Source organism: Prunus persica, chromosome G3 (assembly GCF_000346465.2).
Source record: "Prunus persica cultivar Lovell chromosome G3, Prunus_persica_NCBIv2, whole genome shotgun sequence".
In the NCBI taxonomy this organism is placed as follows: Eukaryota; Viridiplantae; Streptophyta; class Magnoliopsida; order Rosales; family Rosaceae; genus Prunus; species Prunus persica.
Window position 1 is genome coordinate 2,546,879 of NC_034011.1, and position 25,955 is coordinate 2,572,833.

The following is a 25,955-nucleotide window of genomic DNA, read 5'->3' on the forward strand; positions in this document are numbered from 1 at the left end:
TTATTGTTAATGATTCAAACATTCCAATTTTGCATTTTCAAGCCGCTTAGAAAAACCAATTTTGCATTTTCAATCAAACTAACATGCAAAACCTACACATGCATGATACTTGCTGCTCAGTGTACAAAATGAATGCTTACAGATTTTGGACTCTAAGCAATCAACTTTTAGTTATATATAATCATACAAACCAGCATTCTCTGAAGGGCAGAAGTCATTCAAAACAGATAAATTTTCAAAGTAACGCAACGAGGAACCTAAAACCTAAAGCCCAAAACCTTAGTGTGACAGCAAACCACAAACAGGCCAGTGTGAGTCTGCTTCAAGAGATAGAAACTTCAACTGTTTTGGGCTTGGGAGGTGGAGGAAGTTTCTCAACCACCACAGAGAGAACCCCATTTTCGCATTTGGCAGATATGGCTCCTACATTCGCATTTTGGGGCAACCTAAACTTCCTCAACAGCTTCTGGGGTCCTCTCCTCTCAAGCCTCAGATACTTGCAGCCTTCCTCCTCCCCATCTTCACGTTTCCTCTTCCCATTGCTTCGGATCACCAGAGTGTTTTCATCTTCAACTGTTACCTGCATTGCAATCACAAAATTGTTACCACTCACATAATTCATCAACAAAAACCATAAAAAATTTATATACAAAAATAAAAAACCAACCACTCACACAATTCGTTCTCCGAAAGACTGAGAATTTCAGGAGAGGAAGTAGAAAATAGGTCAGATTTGGACAAGTGGGAAAGTGGGAAATTACCTGAATATCAGATTTGGACAAGCCAGGCAAGTCCAAGAAAAATATATACTCCTTGGGAGAGTCCAAAATGTCCACTGGAATGCTAGCCGCTCCTTTGTTCTCGTTGTTGGTTTCGTGAGCCCGAGAAGGGAACATGAACTTGTCAATGGTTTCAGGGAAATTGAGCAGGTGGTTCACTGCTGTTGCAAAATCCCCATTGAAAGCACTCGAATCGGCTACTCCGCTCATTTTTCCAAAGACCCAGAAACCACAAGACACACACTCTGTAAACCACAAGAGCAACCCATTAGCAACTCAGCAATTAAAAATGGGTAAAGTTTGAAACTTGCGCTGACCCATTAAAGATCAGAGCTTGAACACTTAAGTTTATAAGCATTTAAGGACATTTTGAGCTGTTTGTTTCTCGGGAAATTAGTTGAGGAAGGGAAGGAAAATGGGTATAATTCATTCCAGTAAAAGAAAATGAAAGCTAAGAATGAGAATCTTCCAGGAATGAGACGGCAAAGATTCTTACATGAAAGAGATCTCAGATTCGCGCGGGAAAGCGTTTGATCGAAGGAGAGATTTTAGCAACTGATTGTTTGGTTGGCAAGAAAATTATGGATATAAAAAGGCCTGGGGAGGAAAGCTCGCGAAAAATAGAGCGAAGATTACCGAAAGGTCTAGAAGAATGGCGCGGTTTTCACGAATGGATCGCGGATATTGGAAGATCCTGACCTTACACGTCTACATTTCTGTAGTCGGGGAACTCTAAGACAGTCGTATTGGTTTCTACGTGGCATGGGCCAGGAGCCACCACGTGTGTGCAAACAGAATGATGTCACGAGTATAGCCGCGCGGCTATACTCTTTAAATATTAATATATTTACAGCTGCGCCACTGTATGTCCCACTGGATAAAGGATTGAGTCCACCTCAGCCGTGTATGCCATTCAAATTTTGACACGTTTCGTTCTATTTTAAAAATTCTACTGCTAGAAACTTAAAAAATTTCTTTTATATATATTGTGTTATCTCATTTCGCAATTTTTTTAATTGATCATGTTGAATAACAAGTATATGACTAAAGTTGGTGTCGGTGCTATATTTATCAAGATGATAAAGGTGATATTCTTATACTTCGGTTTTTAAAAACCACTACACCAAAACGATTAACTTTTTTCTTTTGCAAAAACTGAAAACATAAGAGCATTAATAATTATGCTCTTTATTTTTGGGGTTAAATTTAAGTTAATAATATATAAAAATTATTTTAGGAGTTCTTTATAAAATTAAAACTCCAATCATGCTCTCTAATTTAGGGAGTCACAAATGCTATAACTCTTTTTTAATTGGTCAATCTCTATTAAAAATAATATATACTAGCCTCTCTGCACGCGCTTCCGCGCATGCGAGAGGTTTTTAAAAAAAAAATTTAAATTTATTTTAGAATTAAAAAAGATAATGGATATTTGTGTTCCATAAAAATAGGACTCATTATCTGAATTTTCTTTTAATTTTAATTTTTTTACTGTGAAAAATTATAAATTTACCATATTATCCTCATTTAATTAATAATTTCAATTCTTAATGTTTACATTAACCAAGGGCATTTTCTGGTATTTTGAATGTTTCACCATTCTCTTCCTTTTGCTTTATATATATAGATAAAATAATTAGCATTAATTAAAGGTTTGAAATACTCATTAAATAAAGCATCATTAAATTATAGGAAGCCACTAAAAGTCTTTTCTCTCTCCTCAGATTTAGGAGCTCCTAAAGGTTTCCTATTTTAGGAAATGGATAGGGAGCATGGTTAGAGTTATATTTTTTTAATTCTTCCCTACAATTTATCTAAGGAGGTGAATTAAGGAGTCCATTATAAATGCTCTAACGCTTTTCGCAAGGCCTTATTTATGAAGATATGTGTTAAGATGCATTCAGTTAAGAAGGTGGGGGCTAATTTCTCAAATAAATGACCCTTCGCAGTAATTGTCATTTTCTCATCCGTTAATTGTCATTTTCTATATAATGATTGCAAAAAAATATTTTTCTTAATTAAAAGTAGCCTCTCTGCACGCGCTTCCGCGCCTGCGAGAGGCTTTTTAAATTAAAATTTATTTTAGATTTAAAAAAGATAATGGGTAGTTGTGTTCCATAAAAATAGGATTCATTATCTGATTTTTCTTTTAATTTAAATTTTTTTAATATGAAAAGGTGTAAATTTACCATATTATCCTCATTTAATTAATAATTTTAATTCTTAATGTTTGGATTAACCAAAGGCATTTATGGTATTATGAATGTTTCACCATTCTCTGCCTTTTGCTTTATAATTAAAATAAATAGACAAATAAAGTATTATAATAACTTGGGCCCTTCATAAAACATTTATTTTCTTCATTCTTGGACAAATTGTCAAAAGAGGTCAATCTCTTATGTCTCAAAAGATGTACATACAAAATGTCCACTTTGACTAAACATCAGAGATTTGAACTTGAGATTTTGGTTTTTCATCATCCATCCTCATCCCAATTTGTGGTCTTGTAGTAGGTAGCATACAGGATGATTTGCACCGCACCGGAAACTGCTCCCAAACCATTTGGAAGCTATCAAATTGTCATTGAAAGAAAAGGGTTAATTAGTTTTTTTTTTTTTTAAGAAAAAAAAAAGGTTTTGATTAATTTTTTATAGAGAATTACCAGAAGGTAGGGATCAAATTTAAGAAGCGCATAGATGGTCCAGACAATTCCATTGCACAAATTTGCGAGTGAGAGGTAAAATGGCATGTACTTGACGCTCTTTGTCTTGATGACCATTTTCTGCCACCCAAAAATCATATAAGTCTATTTCATACATATTTAATCCAAGACATTCAAAATGCAGCATGTATGGTGTCATTTGATCCATATCCCCCTCAACACAACATGGAAAGAAGCGAAGCCATAGGCAAAACCCTAAGGTCCCCGCCGGAGCTACGCGATGGTCAGTTAGGTTGAAGGTATGATTAACTTTTTTTATGAATAGGTAGGTTAGAATATATAGAAATTATACATACCATGACTGTCAAAGGTGAATTATACATAATGATATTGAAGACAATACTCAAGATCCCAATTATCATAGACCGGCCTTTAGTGTCATGGAAAAAGTGTAGAGTAATGAAAACCACAACGGCAAAGAAGACAACTTCAACTAGAAGCGCAATGATGATGTTTCGCTGAAGAAAAAAAAAACAAAATGTTATAAGATACTAATATGTCTAAGAACACATAATTTAGTGAATTTATTGAACATTATTTACGCGCTTTTTTCCGGGAGAGAATACGAAAAAGATGGCGATGTAAATGAATTCAATGACAAGTCCAGTGCCATTAATCGTAACAACAAGAAGGTTGTCAGGATGGACTATTGGCAGACCATAGAATGACCACAAAGCACAATTGAGCAATGTTACTATGTAAGGATCCGGCCTGAACTCAGCAACTGATTTTTGCTTTATTATCTTCACAAATGTTGGGCTGCAATATTTCCATCCGTGATGGCCATCATGTAACACGATTAGATTTTTGTGATTAAGAGAGAGAGAGAGAGAGAGAGAGAGAGAGAGAGAGAGAGAGAGAGAGAGAGAGAGAGTACATTGGGGAGACAAATAAGCCAAAAGAGATTACATTGCCTGTGCAGGAAGTAACAAGAAAATGTTAGTAACTAGGAAAAATGAAAATGGAGAAAAGAAAGAGAAGAAAGAAAAGCAAACATCAGATTTACTGACCAATAATGCCGACAATGGTTCTAATCATATCGGTGTCCATTTGTACGTGTAGAGAGTTAAAACGAGGAGTGAAGGCCAAAGAGAATTAACCACAACGAAACTTGATGTCCTTGATGAGGATTTGAAGAATTTAGGTTTATTTAAAGCAGTTTTTTTGTACAGCTTTTGTTTGGAAATGAAATGTGACGCAGATGAGGTGTAAGTGACATGCCTCAATTATCATCCACAGAAATACAAGGTTTGCTCGGTTATTTCTGTTTCTTTTAAACTAAACTTCTTCTGTTACTTTTAACTTAATTTTTGTTTATGTTCAGTTAATTTTTGTTTCTTTGAACCTATGACATGCCGAGTAATATCTCTTTCTATATATTTTTTTTTCTGAACAAAGTTTAGGGGGAGTTTGGCTACTCGCACTACCAACGCCAGAGCAGACCCACAACCTCGAGCCGAAATTTTTAAGTGTGGAATATCACTTTTATTTTATTTATTTATCTATTTATTTTTGAAATTGAAAAGAGAAACAGGTTTCGACAAGGCCCAGAAGAGAGGAGAGGCAACACAAACACACGAGGCCCCAAAAGAAATAACAACATAATACCAAAAAGGGAAAAAAAACGGTAAAGTGACTTTTCAAGATTAATTGAGAGATAATTTAATCTGGGTAGGGTTAGGTTGATTTTGGTCCCATTTTGTAACCTAACTCGATATATAGTGGTTTATGATTTCTTAGACCCAAGATTCGCTCATTATTAGGTCAACTCAATCCTTTTGTGATCGAGTTGGGCTATTCGATCAGCTTAACACAAAATTAAGCCACTTTAAAGTTTTGGTTCCGACCCATAACCAAACCCAAACAAAGCGATTTATGATTTTTTGAACATAAGACTTGCTCATAGGAAAGATAAATAATAATAAAAACAATTCTAAACTACAAGGGGTAGGGATCATACAAGATGCCATGAAAGTTCGAACTTGAGACCATTAATCTGCAAGTTAATACCCTTTTCCACACTAGATTGCGTTGGCATTGAAAAATACATATTTTGATTGCATTCTTAATGAAGTTCTCAAGCTAAGCCTTTTTACTATTTGAAACTCATAAACAACACATTGTACTTATAATAAAAGCAATTTTATTAGTCAAAGTTTTTTGTTCATATCATTTTTTGGACTTACAAAAGAAAAGTACGGACAAACTATTGGTCTAGCGATTTTTCTCTACAATATTTAAAAAGATTCTAAATTCGAGTCTCTTTCCATGTCCACCCATTCAATGGGGGAGCCACATATATACAATCCAATGCTATCTACATTTTTGCTATTTGAAGCGTGACCGACTCAAATTAAAACTTGCAGCCCACTCAGGCTAAATCTGGCCAGCAGCACTAAACTCATAGATATTTGGTTTACTAAAACATTTTAAGCCCAATCCCCCAGCAGAAAAAATTAGATCCTTTTTTCATAATACTTAATAACTTATCATTTTGTGACACATGATAATTTAGACCCTCCAAAATCTTTATATTATTTCCTTAAGCACATGCCTTAAATCTTTTTAGACACTCAGTTATCTTATAATTCACAAGATTTTAAAATCTTTGTAATTAGTGTGACGTGTTTGAACTCTGGTTTGGACTTTTATGTCAGGCTCCCACATAATTTTTTCATTTATTTTATACAAATAATGAAATTATTAGTTAAATTAAATTAATATAATAATATTTAGCTCCTTGCAAGAACGGATCTAGGCACAGGCTAGAGTAGGTTCTAGCCCAGTGCTAAATTTGGAGATCAAAAAAATTAATATTAATTTTATAAGTCAAATCCAAGTTAATTAAAAATAGTCCACCTCTTTTTGTTGAAAGTTACCTATAACAACCGTAAGATTTCATCTCTAGAGGCACCCACACACATCAAACATCTTGTTTTTTTATTAGCCATCCATGTAAGCTATAACTTTATATTTGAACTTGAGAGCTTAGAAGTATTAGGTCTCCTCTTCTTTAAAATTGTGTCAACCTATATCCAATGGGTTCTTTAATATTAGTAAGTTTCTCTCTTACTTTTTGTTTAATTTCCAATTTCAATTGTTATTGTTAGCTTTTTATGATTTAGAGTTTGGGTGTTAAATTTTGGGGATTTTTTTTCTTATGCAATTTGCTAGGATTTTATTGATGACTCGTCATTTTTCTGATTTAATCTATTCATTACTTGATCTCTGCTTTTATATAGTCTAGCTGTCTCTTGGTTTTGTTGAATGCTTGTAGCTTGTGATTATGCAATTGTAGATCTATATGACTGCTCCCTATATCTATGTGTACTCCGATAAAATTTAAAAATTGTTAATTGAAGAATAGTTGCTACCACTCATTTTCTTTGTATTTAAAAAAAAAAAATCTATAGCCTATAGCTAATTAACCATGTAAACCCCTCACCAAAACAAAAACAAAAAAAACAAAAAAACAAAAAAAGAAGAAAAAACCCTGTAAACCTGTTTTTAAAAAGAAAAAAAGAAGGTAATATAATAGATCCACCATTGAAAAATATTAGTCTACCCTTATAAAATTTTCTGGATCCACCCTTTACTCCTTGTTCAATATTTACCAACCAAAAAGAAAAGAGGGACAAGCAAAGTTGGCACACAACTGGATTAGCTCCATCTAACCCAGCAGTATTATTATAAAAGAGAAGAACAAGATTGGGACACAACGAGTGGTTACAATATTGGAACCTCTTGCCTTGTCCCTAGTTATGGCTCTCTTTGTGTACCACAAACAAACAATCGGTGTACCCAATCAAACTTTATTATGCTTGTCACCCTAGATTTTATTTTGTAATTAAGTAAGAGAGAGAGAGAGAGACAGATTACATTGGGGAGACAAATAAGCCAAAAGATATGACATTGCCTGTGCAGGAAGTAACAAGAAAATATTAGTAACTAGAAAAAATGAAAATGGAGAAAAGAAAGAGAAGAAAGAAAAGCAAACATCAGATGTACTGACCAATAATGCCGACAATGGTTCTAATCATATCGGTATCCATTTGTACGTGTAGAGAGTTAAAACGAGGAGTGAAGGCCAAAGAGAATTAACCACAACGAAACTTGATGTCCTTGATGAGGATTTGAAGAATTTACGTGATCGAGTTGTGCGGTTTGATCTGGTTAATTCAAAATTAAGCCTGCTTTTAAGTTTTGGTTTCAACCCATAACACAACACGTGCAAAGTTATTTATAATTTTTTGAACCCAAAACCCGCTCATTATTAAGCCAACCCAACCTTCTAATGATCAGGCTGAGTTGTTTGGTCGGTCAACTCGAAATTGGGCCCACAGCTAAATTTAATGATCTTAAAAACGAATAGGTTATTACCTTTTCTTGCTCATATAAACTTAGTCCTAATCATATAAAAGAGTGTTATTATTATTTTAAACTGCAAGGAGATGAGAGTTTCTCATGCACAACACTGTCAAGACGTCATGAGAGTTTGAACCTAAGACCATTAATTTATAAAGTCAATACTCTTTTTCACTCGCTAGACTCCGTTGACATTGAAAGATACATATTTTCATTGCATTCTTAATGAAGTTCTCAGGCTAAGCTTTTACTATGTGAAACTCATAAAGAACACATTATATTTATAATAAAAGCAATTTTATTAGTCAAAGCTCTTTTGTTCTTTCAAAAAAATATATACGGATAAACAGTTGATCTAGCAATTTTTCTCTATAATATTTAAAGAGTTTATTTAAAGAGATTCCAAACTTGAGTCTCTTCTCATGTCCACCCATTCAATGGGGGAGCCACATACAATCAAATACTATCTACATTTTTGCTATTTGAAGTGTGGCCGACTCAAATTACAACTTGCAGCCAACTCATAGACATTTTTGGTTTACTAGAGATTTTATGTCAAATCACAAAATACATCAGTTTTATTAAAAGTGGTATTATTCATTATATATTATATATTGTCTGGGACTTATATATTCTTCAAGAATCCCTCTCCATTGCTATTTGCAACTTGCTTTGTTTTTCTTCAAAACTTTGTAATTTGGTAGGTATAAAGAATAAAGAGTGAATATTGTCCAGCTAATTAACCACTTAATTGCACAAATTGATAATCATGCAAGGAGAAGTCTTGGATTTCTTGGCACATGAAGCGTTAATATCAATATATTATATAATGAATGATTTTAGATAGACCAAAAATCACTTCTATGGTGAATTACTTCTCCATATAATCACTTTAGGTGGTTTTAAGTGATTTTATGGAGAAGCGGACGAGAGGTGTTTCTTCCCATAATCACTTCAAATCACTTAAAGTGATTATACGGAGAAGTACGTGGGAAATGCATCTCCCTAAAAGTGAATCTGGCTTATCTAGAATCACTCCCAAACGAACTAGTCTCATATTGTGTCTGCTAATTAAGCAGTTCTCAAACAGCATATATATATGCTTTGTACCCTCCAATTAATATGATTTCCTTAAGCACATGAAACAAACCCCCTCAAAATCTTTATATGATTTCCTTAAGCACATGCATTAATTTAGAGACTCAATTATCTTATACAAATAATAAAGTTATTAATTAAATTAAATTAGTATGATAATATTGAGCTTCTAGTTCAATATTTACCAACTAAAAAGAAAAGAGAGGGACAAGCAAAGTTGGAAGACAACTGGATTAGCTCCATCTAACTCAGCCGTATTATTATAAAAGAGAAAGAACAACACAACGCCTTGTCCCTAGTTATGGCCCTCTTACCACCATAGATATTAATTGGACGGTCCACAAACAAACAATCAGTGTACCCAATGAAACTTTATTATGTTTCTTCTTTTCTCCCTTCGTACTAACTCAATTAGTGTACCCTTCCATTTATCAATTGTTGTAAATGTCTATGAATCACTAAAGCTAAGAGAAATTCTATCCTATTAATCTTCTAAATAAGCACCGTTTGATTTTGAACTATGGTGAAAAACACCGACAATCTGTACCAACGATTGATCATCGAGTGAGTCTGAAATTCATTCTAGATTTTGTAACAATCATCGGAACTAGCGTATGAACGATCGATGCTAGCAATTTATTAATACTAATTTTAAATTTATTAATTTTATAGTGGTGGGTTTGAAAGGAGGTTGGTACAAGTTGAATTGTTGAAGCAATTGATGGTGCAAGCACTGCAAGGCCCATAAGAGTGACGATGAGAGACTTCTTTACAGTTCATAATTCCATGCATGGATGACATCTTGCGGAGGTTTGTTGGGCGCAGAAAAAGCTGGAAACACATACAAGAATATAAGTGAAGACAAGAGTTGGTACAAGTGGTCAGGAAAAAAGATGCTTATCTTGTTGTTTGTTTCCTTGCTTTTTCCCAAACACAAAAACTCACGGTTGGAAAATAGTAGGCTGCTTACCAACAAACAGCTTGATTTTGTTGCTGTTGATAAGTACCATGAACAACAACCACCAACAACGTTAACCTACCATCTATTAGTTACATGATTACCCATCCCATACTTAAAGTTTAATCAAAATACTCATTATATATGTCTATATTGCATAATTACTTTTGCATACTTGGTTCTAAGTAAATGAACATATCATATGGTATGTCTAATATTGTCTTGCATGCCATTAATTATAGCTTTTGTTATTAATATACAAACCCACTAGGTTTTCATGCTTGCTAATAATGACTATATAAATGAAAATCTAATCGGGTGAGTGACTACATAAATTCTTCTGATTGCACAGTCTAATAAGATAAAATGTTGACTTTGTCTAGAATATTTTCGTATATGTATGAACATACCGTAGTATGTATGAATACGATTGGTACTAAAGTTGTTGAGAACTTTGAGATTTAAATCTGAATTAGTTGTTAACTAAGATTGTTTCATTATATTTCTAGAAAACATGAATGTTGTGAATGAAAGTTGTTTCTTTTTGGTCTTAAGCTGGATAGCTTGCAAGTTAAATACACATAAAAGTCTTAACTAATCAAATTAAATCATGCACCTACCATGGTCCCATATAAAAAAAAAGACATGTACAAAGCATTCTCCTGTGTTGAGCTTCTAGCCTACTACTATTTTAAAATTAATGATGGGTTGGCGAAGGATATTTATGTACATATTCCCCACAATAGAAATAATAAGAAAAAGGAAATAGAAAAGCTAATAAGCACAGAAAAGATCCATCTGCCAAGCTAAGTGTAAGGCCCGCCAAATTACCAGCAACTGGTTTTGCACCCAAATATATTTCATTCTTAGCTGGTATTAAACAGTGGGCCATGCATGCAAGTGTCACACACTCTCTCTCTCTCTCTCTCTCTCTCTCCTCCGCAGTTTTATATATGAACCTTCCCTCACACTTTCCTCACACTTTTCTCTCAGACCCTCATCAAACACTTTGGTATCAAAAACCCAACAAACCCTTTGAGCTTGAGAGAGATGGCAAAAGTGGGGAAGCTAACAAAGCTCAAGTCAGTCATAAAGAGATGGCCTTCATTCACCAAGCTCACCCGCACCACAAGCTCCATAGCTGCCGCAACAAGCGAATCAGATCATGACAGCAAGGTCTCCAAGGAGCTTCATGCTGTGTACGTGGGCAAGTCCAGGAGGAGATACTTGGTCAACTCAGACATCGTTGATCACCCCATCATCCAAGAACTGGTGGACACGTCATCAGGTGAGGTGGTGGTGGCCTGTGAGGTGGTGCTGTTTGAGCACTTGCTGTGGATGCTGGAAAACTCCGAGACTCAGTTGGGCTCCATGGACGAGCTTGTTGAGTTCTACACTTGCTGAGTTCTGTGTGTTTTGACAAGAAATGAATTAAGTTAATTAGCTAAGTTGTAAATTAAGACTATAATTAGGGAATTAATGTTTTGTTTTAGTTTGTGTGTGTGTGTGTTTGGCTGCTATTTGTGAATGCATGTCCATTTGGACGGTGAGGTTTGTTTTAATTAACCCATTTCATTTAATTTTACTGCGAATGGAGATCGACCATGTTAAGGAACTTGGTTAATTATGTTATGAATTGTCATTTTATTTACCAATTGTTTATCATTAATCAAAATGGTTGGGAGTATATTGAAATGAACCACAATTTTATTCTATTTTATTATTTATTATAATTTTAATCTTTGATTATTTTCCACCTTTCACATATATATAGTTTTTAAATCTGTTATGTGCCCCAATGCATCAACTTTGATATGAGGGATTGAAAAAAACTAATGATAATGTTAGGGTCTTCAGGATTTTGAGGGATTTGACTACAAGCTGGAAACAAGCATGAATGTGTGCTCAATTCTTGCCCCAAAAGGGTAAAAAAAAGATCTATGTTAGCTGTGTGCAGACATCAAGTTCTTGTCAAATAAGAGAAAAAAGTTATGGAAATTGGGTATTATTGCTGATGTGAAAGTAGCTAGGAAAAATCCAGCCCACAGTACAAGGACGTCCTGCATTGGTCCCCTCTAATTTTGGTCCTACTACTACAATCTGAATCTCCCCTAGATTTTGCCTTTGCAAGTCTTGACTATGCCATAAAAATTAAAAATTAAAAGCACACCGTTTTCTTCTTTTCGTAGCCTTTATTTACTTTTATACTAAGGTTTTAATAGCGAAGGACCCACCAATGTAGTTGTTTGGAGCAATTGTTCTTTAAAAAGGTTATGAGTTCGAGTTCTAATATCCGTCTCTTATGTGTGAGTTTAATATGTTATCGCCCTTCTTAATAGAAAAAATCCCCTCTCAACAAAAAAGTTTTACCAAAGTTTATGGACATTAAAAAGTGAGAATTAACTGTATAAGGTGGGGCAAATGTAAAGTACAATTTGTCATTAAATTTAATAGTTCACTTAGAGCATAAGAAATACATTGTTTATGTGCTGCAAATGATTAGGAATTATATAATATAAGTTAGAGATGCTTCTGTAACATAGGCGCATCGAGTCCATTTTATTATATTATATTCTTAATCCTGTCTCACTTGCAATTGTGCAATTTGCAATCTTTTAGGAGGCATGGCTTTTCCATCTCTTGCGTGCTGCCAAAGGACCAATCAAATATTCTCAAAAGATAATAGAGAAGAAATAGGTTGAGGAAAAAAAAAACACAGATCATCAGAATGAGTAATGTCACCACGGGAAATAATAGCTTAAGCCCTCACGCTAATGGCATCACCAAACATATCTATACCATAGATACACCAAAAACTCAAAGGGTCTCACAAATTCTCTAAATTGTCAATTCTTAAATGAATTTTTACGGAAGAAAGAAGTCTTAGCTACAACAATTATGTCATTGTGATTGAAGATACCATCACAGTGACATTCCCGTTGCATAGCACTATGTTGACTTTCCAAATTGTTATATGTGCCGATTCCACAGGCTATAAACCCCTCCAAGTTATAATAGGAAAAGTTACCTTATGCTTCAAGAAACAATAGGAAAACCGAAGTCAACCAAAAAAATGTGGTTTACCAAAACTTTCATACTAGTGAAGTTATAACTAAAGTTGTTCTTACATATTAGTGAATTTATTGAGTGGATCACGAAGAAGACATAGGCAAGAGGCTGAACCTCTATAAATGTTTGTGTCTTTGTGCATTTGTTCTACTCTCTTTGTAATGTGTGTATTTTATTCTCAAAGAGTTTGTGTATATGCTATCATATAATTTATCAACGACAAAATCTTAGAGTGTTTCCGCACAACAAATTTGACAGGCAGATTTGACATCTCTAGATATACGCACTTAATTGCTAAGAGACGGAGAATAATAATCGCATCAATGGCTCAAGGCACAAATAGCCAATGCATGTTGGCGCCGGCCTACAAAGTTTACAAACTGAACTGTGTGCGTTACCATGGGCCTTGCCCACAGGATACAAAGATTGGGACAAAATTTCTTCAAATCAAGATATAGACAAGTTATTTAATTTGATTTTTTCAGAAAGAAAAGTAATGGGAATTGAAAATTTCCCATGGGATAATACATGCTTGTGAACGTGTCGGAATATAAGAACAAAAGTGAAAGACTAAATTTAGTTAGCCAAAGTTACTAAATATACACCAATGAGGTGTTAGTGGAATTGGTCCATATTTTTAGCGTGCTTTCAAATGATCTTAAATTCAAACCTCATGCATATATTTGTGAACCTGTTGGAATATAAGAACAAAAGTGAAGGGCTAAATTTTGTTAGCCAAAGATATTAAATATACACTGGAAGGAAGGCATAATATAGAAGGAAGAATTGTTTTGGCCCACAGCAGAATGGGCAAAAGAGATGCCGGACCCATGACTGGCAACAATCAGGACAAGTTGTGACAAGGTCAGAATGCGACATCAAATTGATGCTTGTGTAGAGAACATTGCTCACGTATATCTTATACATTTTTGTGCTTCATTTCATGTATTTTGCTTATGTTGTCATAAAATTGTAGTCAACATGAATGATCCAATTCACACCACAACTTTAGTTTTATATAGTTCTACAGTGACACTTGGGTTCTCCCTTATCCTCACCATCCATCACTTGCTTGTATTGTATGAACATTTAGTTAGAGCTAATCCATAATCAAATCAAATCAAATCAAATAGTCAAAATGTGATGATATTGGGAGAATTCATGCGTGTATGCAACACTTTTCTTCTAATTATATATCTTTCTTAGCTTAATCACGTGACTTGTTATTAGTTCACATATAAATTACGTGATTAGTTATTGTGAAAGAAATGTTGTATATACAGATGATATGTAAGAGTTTCTCCTTGATGCTAAGAGATCACGGAGCACAACTAGATCCTACCTTACCAAAATCCAACTATGATGAACAGCATAAGCAGAAAGTTGGAAGGAGGTGAAGGGGGCCTATGAAGTGTTTTTCTTTTGCTGCTGATGATATTGAGCTATAAGTTGGCTTGGGACTCTGAATTTACTTTCCATCTTGAAATAAAATATCCCATTTTCTGTCACTTACTAAAGCATTGGCTTAAAGAACAAGCACCATTAAATTTCTTTCCACTCCGTATACACTGAAGATTATTCGACAGAGTCTGCAAGATTATATTTTGTGCAGAGCCTGCAGATTATTGGGCAGAGTCTGCAGACCATCTAGATACAGAACACTCCAGCTCATTTAGAAATATTCTGACCATAAAGAACAGGCCTCCCACCTTACAGCAATAATTACTTTCTAACAATTAGGCAAAAAGAAATGCAGCCAATTAATAATTTTCATTTCACAAGCCAGAAGAACAGTGCAAATTGACACCAACAAATTGATCCCCGAGCTAAGATTGGCAAATGAACATCAAATTTTTCCTAGATAATTACATCTAACCAGGAAATGAACTGAAAAAAACCCATGACTAATTAAACTGGTTCAACCTTGTAGATCTTGGGTTTGGACCTCTTGATCATCCAATACTCCTCAAAATCCTTGGCCTCATATGGGATCCTCAAAACCCCATCATTGCAAAAACCATATTCCTCAGCTGATCTGTAAAGCAGCTCCAAGAACTCTGCATGGCCAAGCAACTTGGTATGCACCATGAAACGCCTAGTATCACCATCCACACCAACACAAACAGGCACATAACCTCTAGGTGCCACCGGAGGAGGGAATTTCAGTCTTTTAGCTCCTCGAGCGCCGATGAACTGGCTCAGCTTACTGCTTCTCACCCCCATTAGCAAATAAGAAAGTAGTTGTGGATTAGTGATTCAATTAATTCCAAATATATAACGCGGTACTCCCTAGCGGTACAAATTTAAGGCTGCCATGCGTACTCTGCGTCCTTGCTATGCTAAGCTAGTACTATTTGGGCTCGTTTGGTACACAGGACTGTCTTGGCATGGACTATGTTTTGGGACTGGTTTGGCTTGGCTTGGCTTGGTCTAAGTTGGATAACACTTATCCTGCGTTTGGTGTATGCTTGGACTAGGACTATAATTTTTTTATTTTTTCAAAAATATATATATGTATATAAGTATATTATAATAATATTATATATTTTAAATAATATAAACGTACATACATATATATATATATATAAGTGTATATAGATGTATATATGTATATTATAATATACATGGGTATAATACATATACATATATTTATATATATGTATGTATATTATAATATAATATATATATATGGGTATGTTATAATAATAATAATAATAATATACATGTATATACGTGTATGTATATTATATATGTATGTATATATACATATATTATATATATATTATAAAATATATATGTATATATAATATATGTATAATATATGTATATATATTATATATTATAACATACATATATATACGTATATACATGTATATAATATATGTGTATATAGGTGTATCTATATATTATAATATATACATGGGTATAATACATATACATATACATATGTATATTATATTAGAAAATATATATGGGTATGTTATAATAATAATATACATGTATATACGTGTATATATGTATATTATAATATATATACATATAGTATAAATATATAATGTATATGTCTATATACGTGTGCATATGTATATTATAATACATACATGGGTATAATATATACACATATATATACTTATATATATGTATTATAATAATATATATTACATATATACATGTATGCTATTATTATAATATTAATATGCATATGTATATGGGAATATTATAATAATAATATACGTGTATATATCTATATGTATTTATATATTATATATGTATATATGTGTTTATATATATACATATATATACGTGTATATATGTACCTTAATATATAATATAATATATGTTACATATATACATGTATACATGTATGCTATTATTATAATATTAATATGTATGTGTATATGAGTATATTATAATAATAATAATATATGTGTATATATCTATATGTATTTATATATATTATATATGTATATATGTGTATATATATATATACTTGTATATGTGTATATACATGTATATATGTACATTATAGTATATGTGTATGTAATAATAATAATAATAGTAATATATGTTATTAGTATTACAATATAATATATGCATCTCATACATTGGTAAACATAGGACTAGCTAATCCTCCCTTTCTTCATGGGATTAGTAGTCCCCTCTTAAGGAGGTGTTTTTGGTGGGCCCGGTATTAGCAATCCCATCTAAGACTAGAATTAAATGAAACAAACGTGGTACTAAATTTAGTCCAAGCCAAGCCTGTGTACCAAACGACCCCTTTATGTCCCCATTAGGCGTTGATTAAAGATATTTTTCGCGGTCCTAAATTAACTTGATGATTGTGACATTAACATCTTAATTAAATTGCAAATGTTGAAATGTACGTACTTGTTACTATTGAGGTGCATTGTCTTATGAGGAGGCAAGCAACATGCCGTGGCTACAAAGTTGAAAATAGCTTTAATAATTTATTTTTCCAGTTACTATTATTTTAGTCTGTAATTGTCATGTAAATTCACCTTGAAGCTGCCTGATTAGCATATTTTATGTCTTTGCCATCTGAGACTTACGTGCAACCCGTGAATGAGTCAATGAGATATCACTAAACTAATTCAACCTTGCCGACCCCTTAATCTAGAAATTTCGAAAGCTGACTAATTATAATCTTCCAAGGTTAATGAATATAAAATGATTCAGTCTGTTTCCTTTAATTTGTTGGCATTCATCATGTACAAGAAGGAAGCTTATTTGTACTGAAGGAAAGATTGCTTTGGGACAAATCGTAACTTGACAAGTATTGGAGCCAGCCACTCACATGAGACAATTTGAAGGCTTTGCAAATGAATTTTTCTGGAGTGACGATGTGTGCAACTAATAATAACGTACCGTACTTACCAAAAGAATCTGGAACACCAAACACAGAACAGAAGATAGTTTGAAATGAAGGAAAATTGAAAGCATTTCTAATTTATAATTCAGATTGGCTAGACTACTTTTATTCACTATGTTTTAGTTAAGTATATACGGTATCCAAAAACAAAAAAATATTAAAATTAATAAAAGTAAAGGATATACTAGTGTATGGTTTGGAGCAATTGCTCCCCCAGGCAAGGTGCTGGATTCGAGTCTTAGTATCTATGTAGTGTGTGTGAGTTTAGTAAATTATCAACTCCTCTATAGAAAAGGTCCTAAAAAAAAAAATAAAAATTAAAGCATTGGAAAGAAACAAATTAAAGCTAATGCAAACTACTACAAAGCGTACATCATGAAAATCAATTATGATCTCAACACAAGCTAAAACAAAACCCAAAACAACAAAAGATTTAAAAAAACTCATATTTTTAAATGAAAACTACCACCACCACCTGAATTATTACTTTCGTAAAGTGAAAAAATAAAACTTAGTGTCCAAAGAGAAATATTTTGAATTGGAATAAAACGATGCATTCTTGAAAGACTAGTAATTAATTTTGAGTGTCCAAATAAATAAAGGTAATCGGAAACAAAAATTGAGTGCAAACAAATTTCCTCCCATTTAAATTGGGATACTAGGGTGTAATAGGTTTCCCCTTCTATAGAGGATTATTGTGTAAAGGATTTGGGCTTAACGGGCTAGGAGAAACTTGAATCGGCAAATCATAAACCCACAATTGCTTATTCCTTAAACACTAACTAATTTTGTGTAAAAAGATTTAATCAACATGAAAAAGGTAAGTACGTAATTTTGGGGTGAGATTAAGTACTCTGCTTAAATTGAAGACAGGATAGTACATATATTTATGATAAAAGATTGTACAATCTCCATATCCATATTTTTAGCCTAAGCTTTAGAAATTAACTACCCAAAATCACACCTTAATCATATGCTTCACAACCAAGTCACTGGCTCTTGCCATTGTATAAATCACTTACCTTCTTCATAAGCCAAAACTTAGAGCTTTACCTATATTGCTTGACAATATTTTAGGGTTTTCCATACCTTCCTTCTCGATCTCTAGGGTTTTGCATATTTTCCTTCTCGATCTCTAGGGTTTTCCATTAATATAACGAGTGCTAGTACGGCCATGGCTAAGACTAAGATTCCCAAGAGTGAGATCTCAGACAATAATAATACTAGTGATGGAAAAAAGAGAAGCAAAGGTCGAAGAAGAATTGAAATCAAGAGAATTGAAGAGAAGAACAAGCGCCACGTGACCTTCTCCAAGCGCAAAAAGGGTATCTTCAACAAAGCCGCCGAGCTCAGCGTTTTGAGCGGTGCAGAGATAGCGACGATGGTCGTGTCGAGCAACGGCAAGGTGTTCTGCTTCGGCACACCCAACTACGACGCGGTCATCAACTGCTACCTTGGCCACCACACTGCCCCCTTGGCTGCAGCAGGTCAACCAGATCATCGTGCTTTGCTGCATGGTAAGACAATGCGAAGTAGTAATAAACAAGTTGAGAACTATGTGGAAGCTACGAGGCACCTCGAGGCAGAGAAGATATCAATCAAGGGTGAGGAGAATAATAATAATATTAATTTTGCTATTAATAATAATAATTATTATTATAATAGTGATTATGAGGGACGAGAAGGAGGTTGTGGTTATGCGTGGTGGGAGAGGCCGATCCCGATTGGGATGATGAGTAGTTTGGAGGAGTTGGAAGAGTACAAGGCAGCCTTGTACAAGTTGAAACACAATGTGGAGGTTCGAACCAATCAAATGATTATGGGAAGTGCTCCTTCTAATTACTATTCATCGCTTTTGGTTATGGGTGATTAATTAGGAGCAAGGGTTATTGGTGATGTATAATAAACTATTAGTACTACATATGTCATTTTATCTACCTTGATTATCTATGACATGAGGATTGGGATGCTTCTTCTTTTATCTCTAACTTGTATATATATATATATATATATATATATATATATATATATATATGCGTAAAGAGAGCCGGCACTTCAAAATAGCCACAGTGCACTCTTCACTAGTGAACGAAGATATAACTCCATAAATAAATGTATAATGTTCTATGACTGCGTTATATATGCATGTTAGACTCAATATGACGAGAAATTATTGAAGGATTTGGAATGCTTAATTATTGTTTGTTTTTCTTAAATCCTTACTTTTCTGATTAAAAAGACGGATATGTATAATTTTTCTATCTTTTCATTTTGTCCGGCCAATATATGTGATTTTTGATTGTTTGATGAACGAGTATATATACCATTGATCTCATAGTCATCTCTAATGTGTTGGTTATGCGAATAGTTATTAATTATTACAAGTGTCCTCAAAATTGCTCTGCAACTCTCTATGGTTCCAAGAGTTTTTCCCTAGAACTACCCACTCATTCGGCTAATAAATCTATCTCTCCTTCATTATGCCTATGAATTGTAAACTTTGCAGCGTTCAATTTAGTTAAATTTTTTTTTCGGTGACAAAAATAAATTTTCGTGTACACCCCAGTGACAAAAAAAGTATTTAACTCTATTTTATAATTAAATTTTTTTTTAAAAGGGAGAATTTCACTTAAACCCCCTGACGTTTGGTATAATTATAGTCACACCCAACAGGTTTCATTTATTACAATCACACCCCCTAAATCTAACAGGAATTAACTTAACAGTCCAGGGTAGGCCTGTCTTTTTACTTAGGCTGCATAAAATATGAATGAAACAAATAAAATTAAAACTTATTAAAAATAAAAAATAAAACTTAAAAATTCAATTTTCTCTCTCGGCAGCCAGCCAAACTCCAAACTTGAGGTGACTGATGGGGTTTACAAACAATATCACTCGATCCCAAGACGTGTTGATGCTCAATGGTGTGTCGGTCATTTTTCCGGAAGTGTATCACAATGGCTGGCTTTCGGTTCACGGAATCAGAGCGACTGTGGCTCCGTTTTGCCAGGGACAGAAGAACCCAGAAAAACTGCACATGGGCCTCACGTGTGCAAATTTGACGGCTTCTGTTAGGGCTTGATGGAATCTAGTCTAGGCAAAGTGAGACTGAAATTGAGTTACAGGGGCATTTCAATAATTTAGCCTTTTTTGAATCAATTTTAATGGGTGACAGCTGTCGAAAGATCATTGGACGGGAATACTTAGCTGGATTGCTTACCCAAAACGACACCGTAGCCTTTATTTAAAAGTCTTTGAAGGATTTTACAAGCTAGAACGGCTCCACGCCAACTGGGGATTTCGGTGAGACTGAGAACGAACGGTGACTCAATTCGGTGATGCAGTCCAACTAGCTTGGTAAGCTCTCTATCCCCAACCACTTCAAACCACAAATTCTAATTCCATACAAATTTAACAGAAATGGGTCTTTTTTTATCTGTTTGTTTTTGTTGTTCTTGCTTCTGGGTTTATGCTGAATGGGTTTTTCTCAGACAGCCAACCCAGAAAATGTAGGATGAGGTTGAAGATTCATTGGGTTTATTTATTGGGTGAACTATGTAAATGGGCCGTCGTTAATCTTTTGTTATATTGGCATTGGTTGAAAATATTTTAGCTCATAATAGGGGAATTTAAGTAAAACTTTGTTATGTTGAGCTGCATAGATCAAGATTTTGATGTTGAAGTTGAAATCAATAAGACACTAGACTTCAGTAGAATTATGCAGCTACTTAATGCTACTAAGCAAGCATTTCTTAGATGAAATGAAGGGCTTCGTCTTATATGCGGTATTGCAAGTTTTAGGCTCCTTTGGGAAATTTTTGTTACTAATGGGTTTTGAGATTGGACTATATTAAAGTGTTAAGGCCATGCCATCCCATCATTTTAGCCAAACAAATCACTTTACAAATCCCATCATTTTGAAGTTGTTTCGTACCTCAAAGTACTTCATCCAAACACACTTTTTATGTTGGAAAACAAAGGGATATTTAATCTACAATGAAACTTCAAACATACTGGTGAAGAGTGTTTCCTCTCCCATTAGAGACAGTCTCTATTTTGGTACATGCTAAAATGTCTAAAGCATTTGGCTTTTTTTGTTAATGTAGGAACTCTGAGGAAAGAGAAATGTCCAGGTTTCGAGGACTATTGCAAGCGTCCTTAAATGCAACCAAGAAAGGTACTATTGCCATCTGTTCCTTTGTTTTCCATCTTTTTCCATGATACAGTAGAGAATCTCATGAATATAAAATGTGTGTAACTGCCTTACATTCTATATGACTTGTCCCTATTTTTACTTTTATTTTTCTCCAGCGGAGTCAAATTTGTTTGATTAGTTGTGATATTTTCATATATTTCTAGAATTTTGAAGAATATATAAGAATTCACTTACTATGTCCGAATATGTTCAAGATCATGGTTAACACTTTAGCACCAAAAGTTTATGATGGTCAAACATTTTTTCATTTGTGTTCTTCCAGTTTTATAGGAGTTTGAAGTCTACTTCTTGATTTCATATCAGTAAGTGAGCACAGATGTTTTGCTTTTTCCACATTAATAGATGAAGTTATGCAACTTGTGATACACAAAGTTATCAATATTGAAACAATTTTGTTGTATTAACATTATCCTGGTTTCTTTTATATCGAATGTCAATTTTAGCACTTACATGGAATGTTGAAGACCTGGTGCCTCCAACTGAGAGATATATTTTCAATTTCAATTCGAAGGATGAGCTCAAGAAGTGGCATCTATATTCTGATTCTGAATATGGAGGTATGGAAGTACATAATTTTGATGTCTCCTTTTGTGAATGCATCAGAAAAAACTAAAAGAAGTTAGGAGTTATTCTCTAGTTTATTAGTTCCTTGCATGTGAGTGCAGTTCTAATTTACTATGGAGTTTTTCCGTGCATGCAACATTGCTCTGTATCAGTTGATGGAATTTGAACTTTCTTTTCTGAATTTGTTTCACTATTTTTTTTTCCTCGCTTTCATTTTAGATGTGCAGTAAATTGCCATGAATGTAATATACCATTCGACACCTATTTATTTTGCAGGGTTGTCCTCGGCATCTTTAGAGATCCCAGATACTGGAAATGGACCCAACGGTAATGGACAACACTTACCTTTAAATGGAAACATGTCAAATAGATTCTATAGTTACTGGTTTAATTTATCTTTGCTCTAAACACAACTTTCATGCATAAAAGGTTAATCAGGGTCTTTCAAGAAATGAAGGGAAAGAAACTGCAATTAGAAAATTTTATTTCAAATATATGCTTTCTTGTAATAAAAGTTACATTTTCATGTTCTGATACTAAATAAAGTGAAATGGAGAACTACTGCTTAGGTGATAAGGCAGGTTAATGCCTTGGTGTGAAAGTAGTAGGATAGTGTCTATACTTTGAATGTAAGATTCAGATAAGATTAATCATTATTCTAACTTACGAAATTGCGAAGTTTGTGAATCCACATTATACTACTAGCTGACCGACACTCATTAGTTCTCTACTGTTACCAATAGTTTATTTATTACGCACTTACATTCTGAAACCATTCTCACTATAAATTTTTAGGAATTTTCTCGGGTAACCTTTCGTTGGATTTCATTGAGGGTTCAAAATTGAAGATAAACAGGAGTGGCTTTTGTGGAATGCGGTCCAAAAAGGTAAGCAGTGAACAGTGTTCCAACATTTTAGGGATATAGTTGAAATGTCAGAACTGAAGACAGAAAAGTTTTCTTAATGATATTTGAATATTTTATTACTATTCTGTATCGTCTTAAGATTGTCCCCTTATTGGTTTTAAATTATTAGCTCATTCACAGTATTGTTATTCTTGTTGTTTGTTGATTTCAATTTCATGTGTGAATGTGTGTTACTCCAGTTTTTCTTGTTCATGAAAGACACAAGTTATTGATTCTATATTCCTGAAGATGAGAGCAGATCTGTTTTCCAAATTTCTGACACCAAATAGACATTATTGTTACTCATGTTTGAGATGACCACAATGCAAATTTTAGATTTATGCTTCAAAATCAACACAAAATGATGGAATGATTTAGTTACAGCATATACATACCCACTTAAATATTGTTAGCCCACCAAAGGCAGGGTTTAGTTGGCATCATTTCGATATTTATTTGTTTCTTTTGCAGTTTGACGGCTTCATTGATTTGGACCCATATGATACCGTAGCACTGAAAGTTAGAGGAGATGGAAGATGCTACATATCTACGGTGAGTATTTTTGTCTTTGATCAATATGTGAGAGGAGTTGGAATGTAAGGCTTGTACATCCATGCTTCTTTGTTTGTCATGGTCTGAGGTTCTTGCATATGCAGATCTATACAGAAAATTGGGTAAATTCACCTGGGCAAGAAGAAGATAATTCGTGGCAAGCTTTTGTTTTTGTACCCAAAGACAACTGGTACATTGCAAAGGCAAGTTATACTTACCTCAACCTTTGTTGCTTAGAAACGTGATATGATAAACCCGGCTCTCATAGGGAGCCAAGAATTTCATGTTTCTTGGGTTGTGTTTGAGATCCCAAGAAACACGAAATTTAATTTAATGGAATGTCTTTGGGTATGCCAACTGATAACCCTCATGATGGTTTGAGTCTGACGGCAATTTTCTGGAGCTCATAACTGAATGCATCATCTTTTTCTTTTATCCTATCTTCGGTTACCATTCAACATCTGATATGATAGCACCAGGATGCTCTGAAAACACTGAACTTTTGCATTTGTTGGTGCAGTCATAACTTTAAATAATTGATGTATATAAATCAATTTCCTTTCTGCTAATTTTGTATGGTCTTTCAGATTCCTCTTGCCCGGTATCTACCAACATGGAGAGGAAATGTTATAGATGCAGAAATGGAAATGAATCCTTCTCGCGTTGTTGGTATGTCTCTATCAGTCAATGCAGAAGGTGGTCTCCCAGGTGCTAGAGTTGGACCGGGTGATTTCAAGCTCGAAATTGATTGGATCAAGGCTTTAAGAACACAGTGAATCCTGTAAAATATTTTGGAGAATGAAATTCAGTTGTATTCAAGTTTTGTTTTACGGGTGGTAACAAAGCATTGGAGGGCTTGACAATTCACAGAAAATGAATGCTCCTGCCGCTTTCCTGCTACTACAGTTGAAAATTTTGCTCCGTTTGTGGGTTACATTGATAGCAAATTTGAGCTTTTGCAATAATAGTTGGCCTCCATTATCTGGAAGGTCTTGTATATGATACTGAGAACATTTTGCAGTGAAGAATTTGAGCAAAACAAAAAGAAAAAGTTCCTAAAATAGGATCGCTAAAATTTGTTCCATTTCCATTCCCCCGGAATGGCTGTTTCCGGCACTCGGGAAGGATGTTAACGTTCACTTTGATGATTAATCCAATTATCAGTTCTGGAAAATATATATATATATATATATATATATATCCAGGAACTTGAGGGAAAAAAGTTGGAACAAAAAAATACTGAAATGGACCTAAAAGAGGCTTTTTCATCGGATTGTTCCCTCTATGATTGAAGTTGCAAATTGTAATGGTTTTTGGTTTCACTACACCTAATTTCCCATCCTTTACTGCCTCATGAAGTTGGAAAATCTAGTTAACTGAGTGCCATGGGACCCCTGCCATAGCTGGATCCACATCATCAATCATCCATTCAAGCCAAAATTTCTGCATAAGGCAAAGCAGTTTAATCCTTTTCTCTGTTCTGGGCCTAATCTATTTTGCTTTTTTTTCAGACCAAAAATAAATAAATCTATTTTGCTTTTCTTCCCAAGGAGGGCATCTATTTATGCATTTGGATTGTCAGCATATCTATGAGAAAAGCTGCTTTTCATGTGAATGATAAGTAGTATATGACAAAGAAATGCAAGAAGACCTGTCCTAATTAACATATTCAAAATGCATGGCCAGCCTTCCAACATGCACTCGATTTTGTAAAGAAAATTAAAGCAGTCATAATTCACATATGGAAAATGCATGACAAGCCTTTCTTTCTTTTCTTTTTTGGGGTGATTAATGTATTTATTTTGTACGGTTGAAAACATAATGCCGTCAGTGGAAACAAGATATTTCTTATACAAACAAATATAATAGAGCAAAATACATAATAGAGCAAAATATTTCTTTTGCTTATATTTTCCATCAACTATACCTTTGATTCTATTACTTTTTCTTCTGTTATTTAATTTCAGTGGGTTACATTAAGGTCTATAATTTCATGAAACGGAAACAACATTATTTTGTTATTTATAATAAATAATATTATGACACGCATAACAATACTTTCACGTGACATAGCAAAATAGTGCTATTTTTCCTATAATTCACACATTATTAGATGTATTTTATAATTTAATGAATGATTTTGGTTTTTCCCAATTCATTACATTACACACACTTTCTGATTCCAATAATTTAATGCATCTGGGATATATGAACTGACCAGAAAATTCCAAATTAATTTCCCAAAGATCAGTATGGGGACCACATGTGCTTTGTAAGAATATCTGCATATTGTGGCGATAATTCATTGTCCAACCACATTGATCTTGAGAGCCCCAA

The 25,955-nt window shown here is 33.9% G+C and overlaps 6 protein-coding genes across 7 annotated transcripts; 3 read left to right on the forward strand and 3 right to left on the reverse strand.

The window, feature by feature from the left end:
* LOC18781646 (17.4 kDa class III heat shock protein) lies at positions 30-1,472 on the reverse strand. Its single transcript, XM_007215020.2, has 3 exons — positions 1,276-1,472; positions 762-1,024; positions 30-580 (listed from the first exon to the last, which is right to left on the reverse strand). The coding sequence occupies exons 2-3, from the start codon at positions 987-989 to the stop codon at positions 323-325; spliced, it is 486 nt and encodes a 161-aa protein (XP_007215082.1). The 5' UTR covers positions 990-1,024; positions 1,276-1,472; the 3' UTR covers positions 30-322.
* Positions 3,256-4,551, reverse strand: LOC18781802 (bidirectional sugar transporter SWEET5). Its single transcript, XM_007217218.1, has 6 exons — positions 4,512-4,551; positions 4,379-4,415; positions 4,044-4,260; positions 3,798-3,959; positions 3,442-3,561; positions 3,256-3,348 (listed from the first exon to the last, which is right to left on the reverse strand). Exons 1-6 carry the CDS (start codon positions 4,549-4,551, stop codon positions 3,256-3,258), a joined length of 669 nt encoding a protein of 222 aa, XP_007217280.1.
* Positions 10,818-11,621, forward strand: LOC18783913 (auxin-responsive protein SAUR50). The gene has a single exon (XM_007217124.2). The coding sequence runs from the start codon at positions 10,973-10,975 to the stop codon at positions 11,324-11,326; it is 354 nt and encodes a 117-aa protein (XP_007217186.1). The 5' UTR covers positions 10,818-10,972; the 3' UTR covers positions 11,327-11,621.
* Positions 14,663-15,250, reverse strand: LOC18783824 (auxin-responsive protein SAUR41). The gene has a single exon (XM_007216322.2). It carries the CDS (start codon positions 15,212-15,214, stop codon positions 14,900-14,902), a length of 315 nt encoding a protein of 104 aa, XP_007216384.1. The 5' UTR covers positions 15,215-15,250; the 3' UTR covers positions 14,663-14,899.
* LOC18783031 (agamous-like MADS-box protein AGL62) lies at positions 18,175-19,348 on the forward strand. 2 transcript variants are annotated; one of them, XM_020561113.1, is made up of 2 exons: positions 18,175-18,490; positions 18,522-19,348. In XM_020561113.1, the coding sequence occupies exon 2, from the start codon at positions 18,556-18,558 to the stop codon at positions 19,252-19,254; it is 699 nt and encodes a 232-aa protein (XP_020416702.1). In that variant the 5' UTR covers positions 18,175-18,490; positions 18,522-18,555; the 3' UTR covers positions 19,255-19,348. The 2 variants fall into 2 exon arrangements, with proteins under 2 accessions (XP_020416702.1, XP_020416701.1); XM_020561112.1 differs by having other exon boundaries at positions 18,175-18,483; positions 18,515-19,348.
* On the forward strand, positions 20,600-24,679 carry LOC18784470 (probable complex I intermediate-associated protein 30). Its single transcript, XM_007215869.2, has 8 exons — positions 20,600-20,738; positions 21,488-21,558; positions 22,041-22,154; positions 22,438-22,488; positions 22,957-23,048; positions 23,538-23,618; positions 23,723-23,821; positions 24,206-24,679. Exons 2-8 carry the CDS (start codon positions 21,507-21,509, stop codon positions 24,392-24,394), a joined length of 678 nt encoding a protein of 225 aa, XP_007215931.1. The 5' UTR covers positions 20,600-20,738; positions 21,488-21,506; the 3' UTR covers positions 24,395-24,679.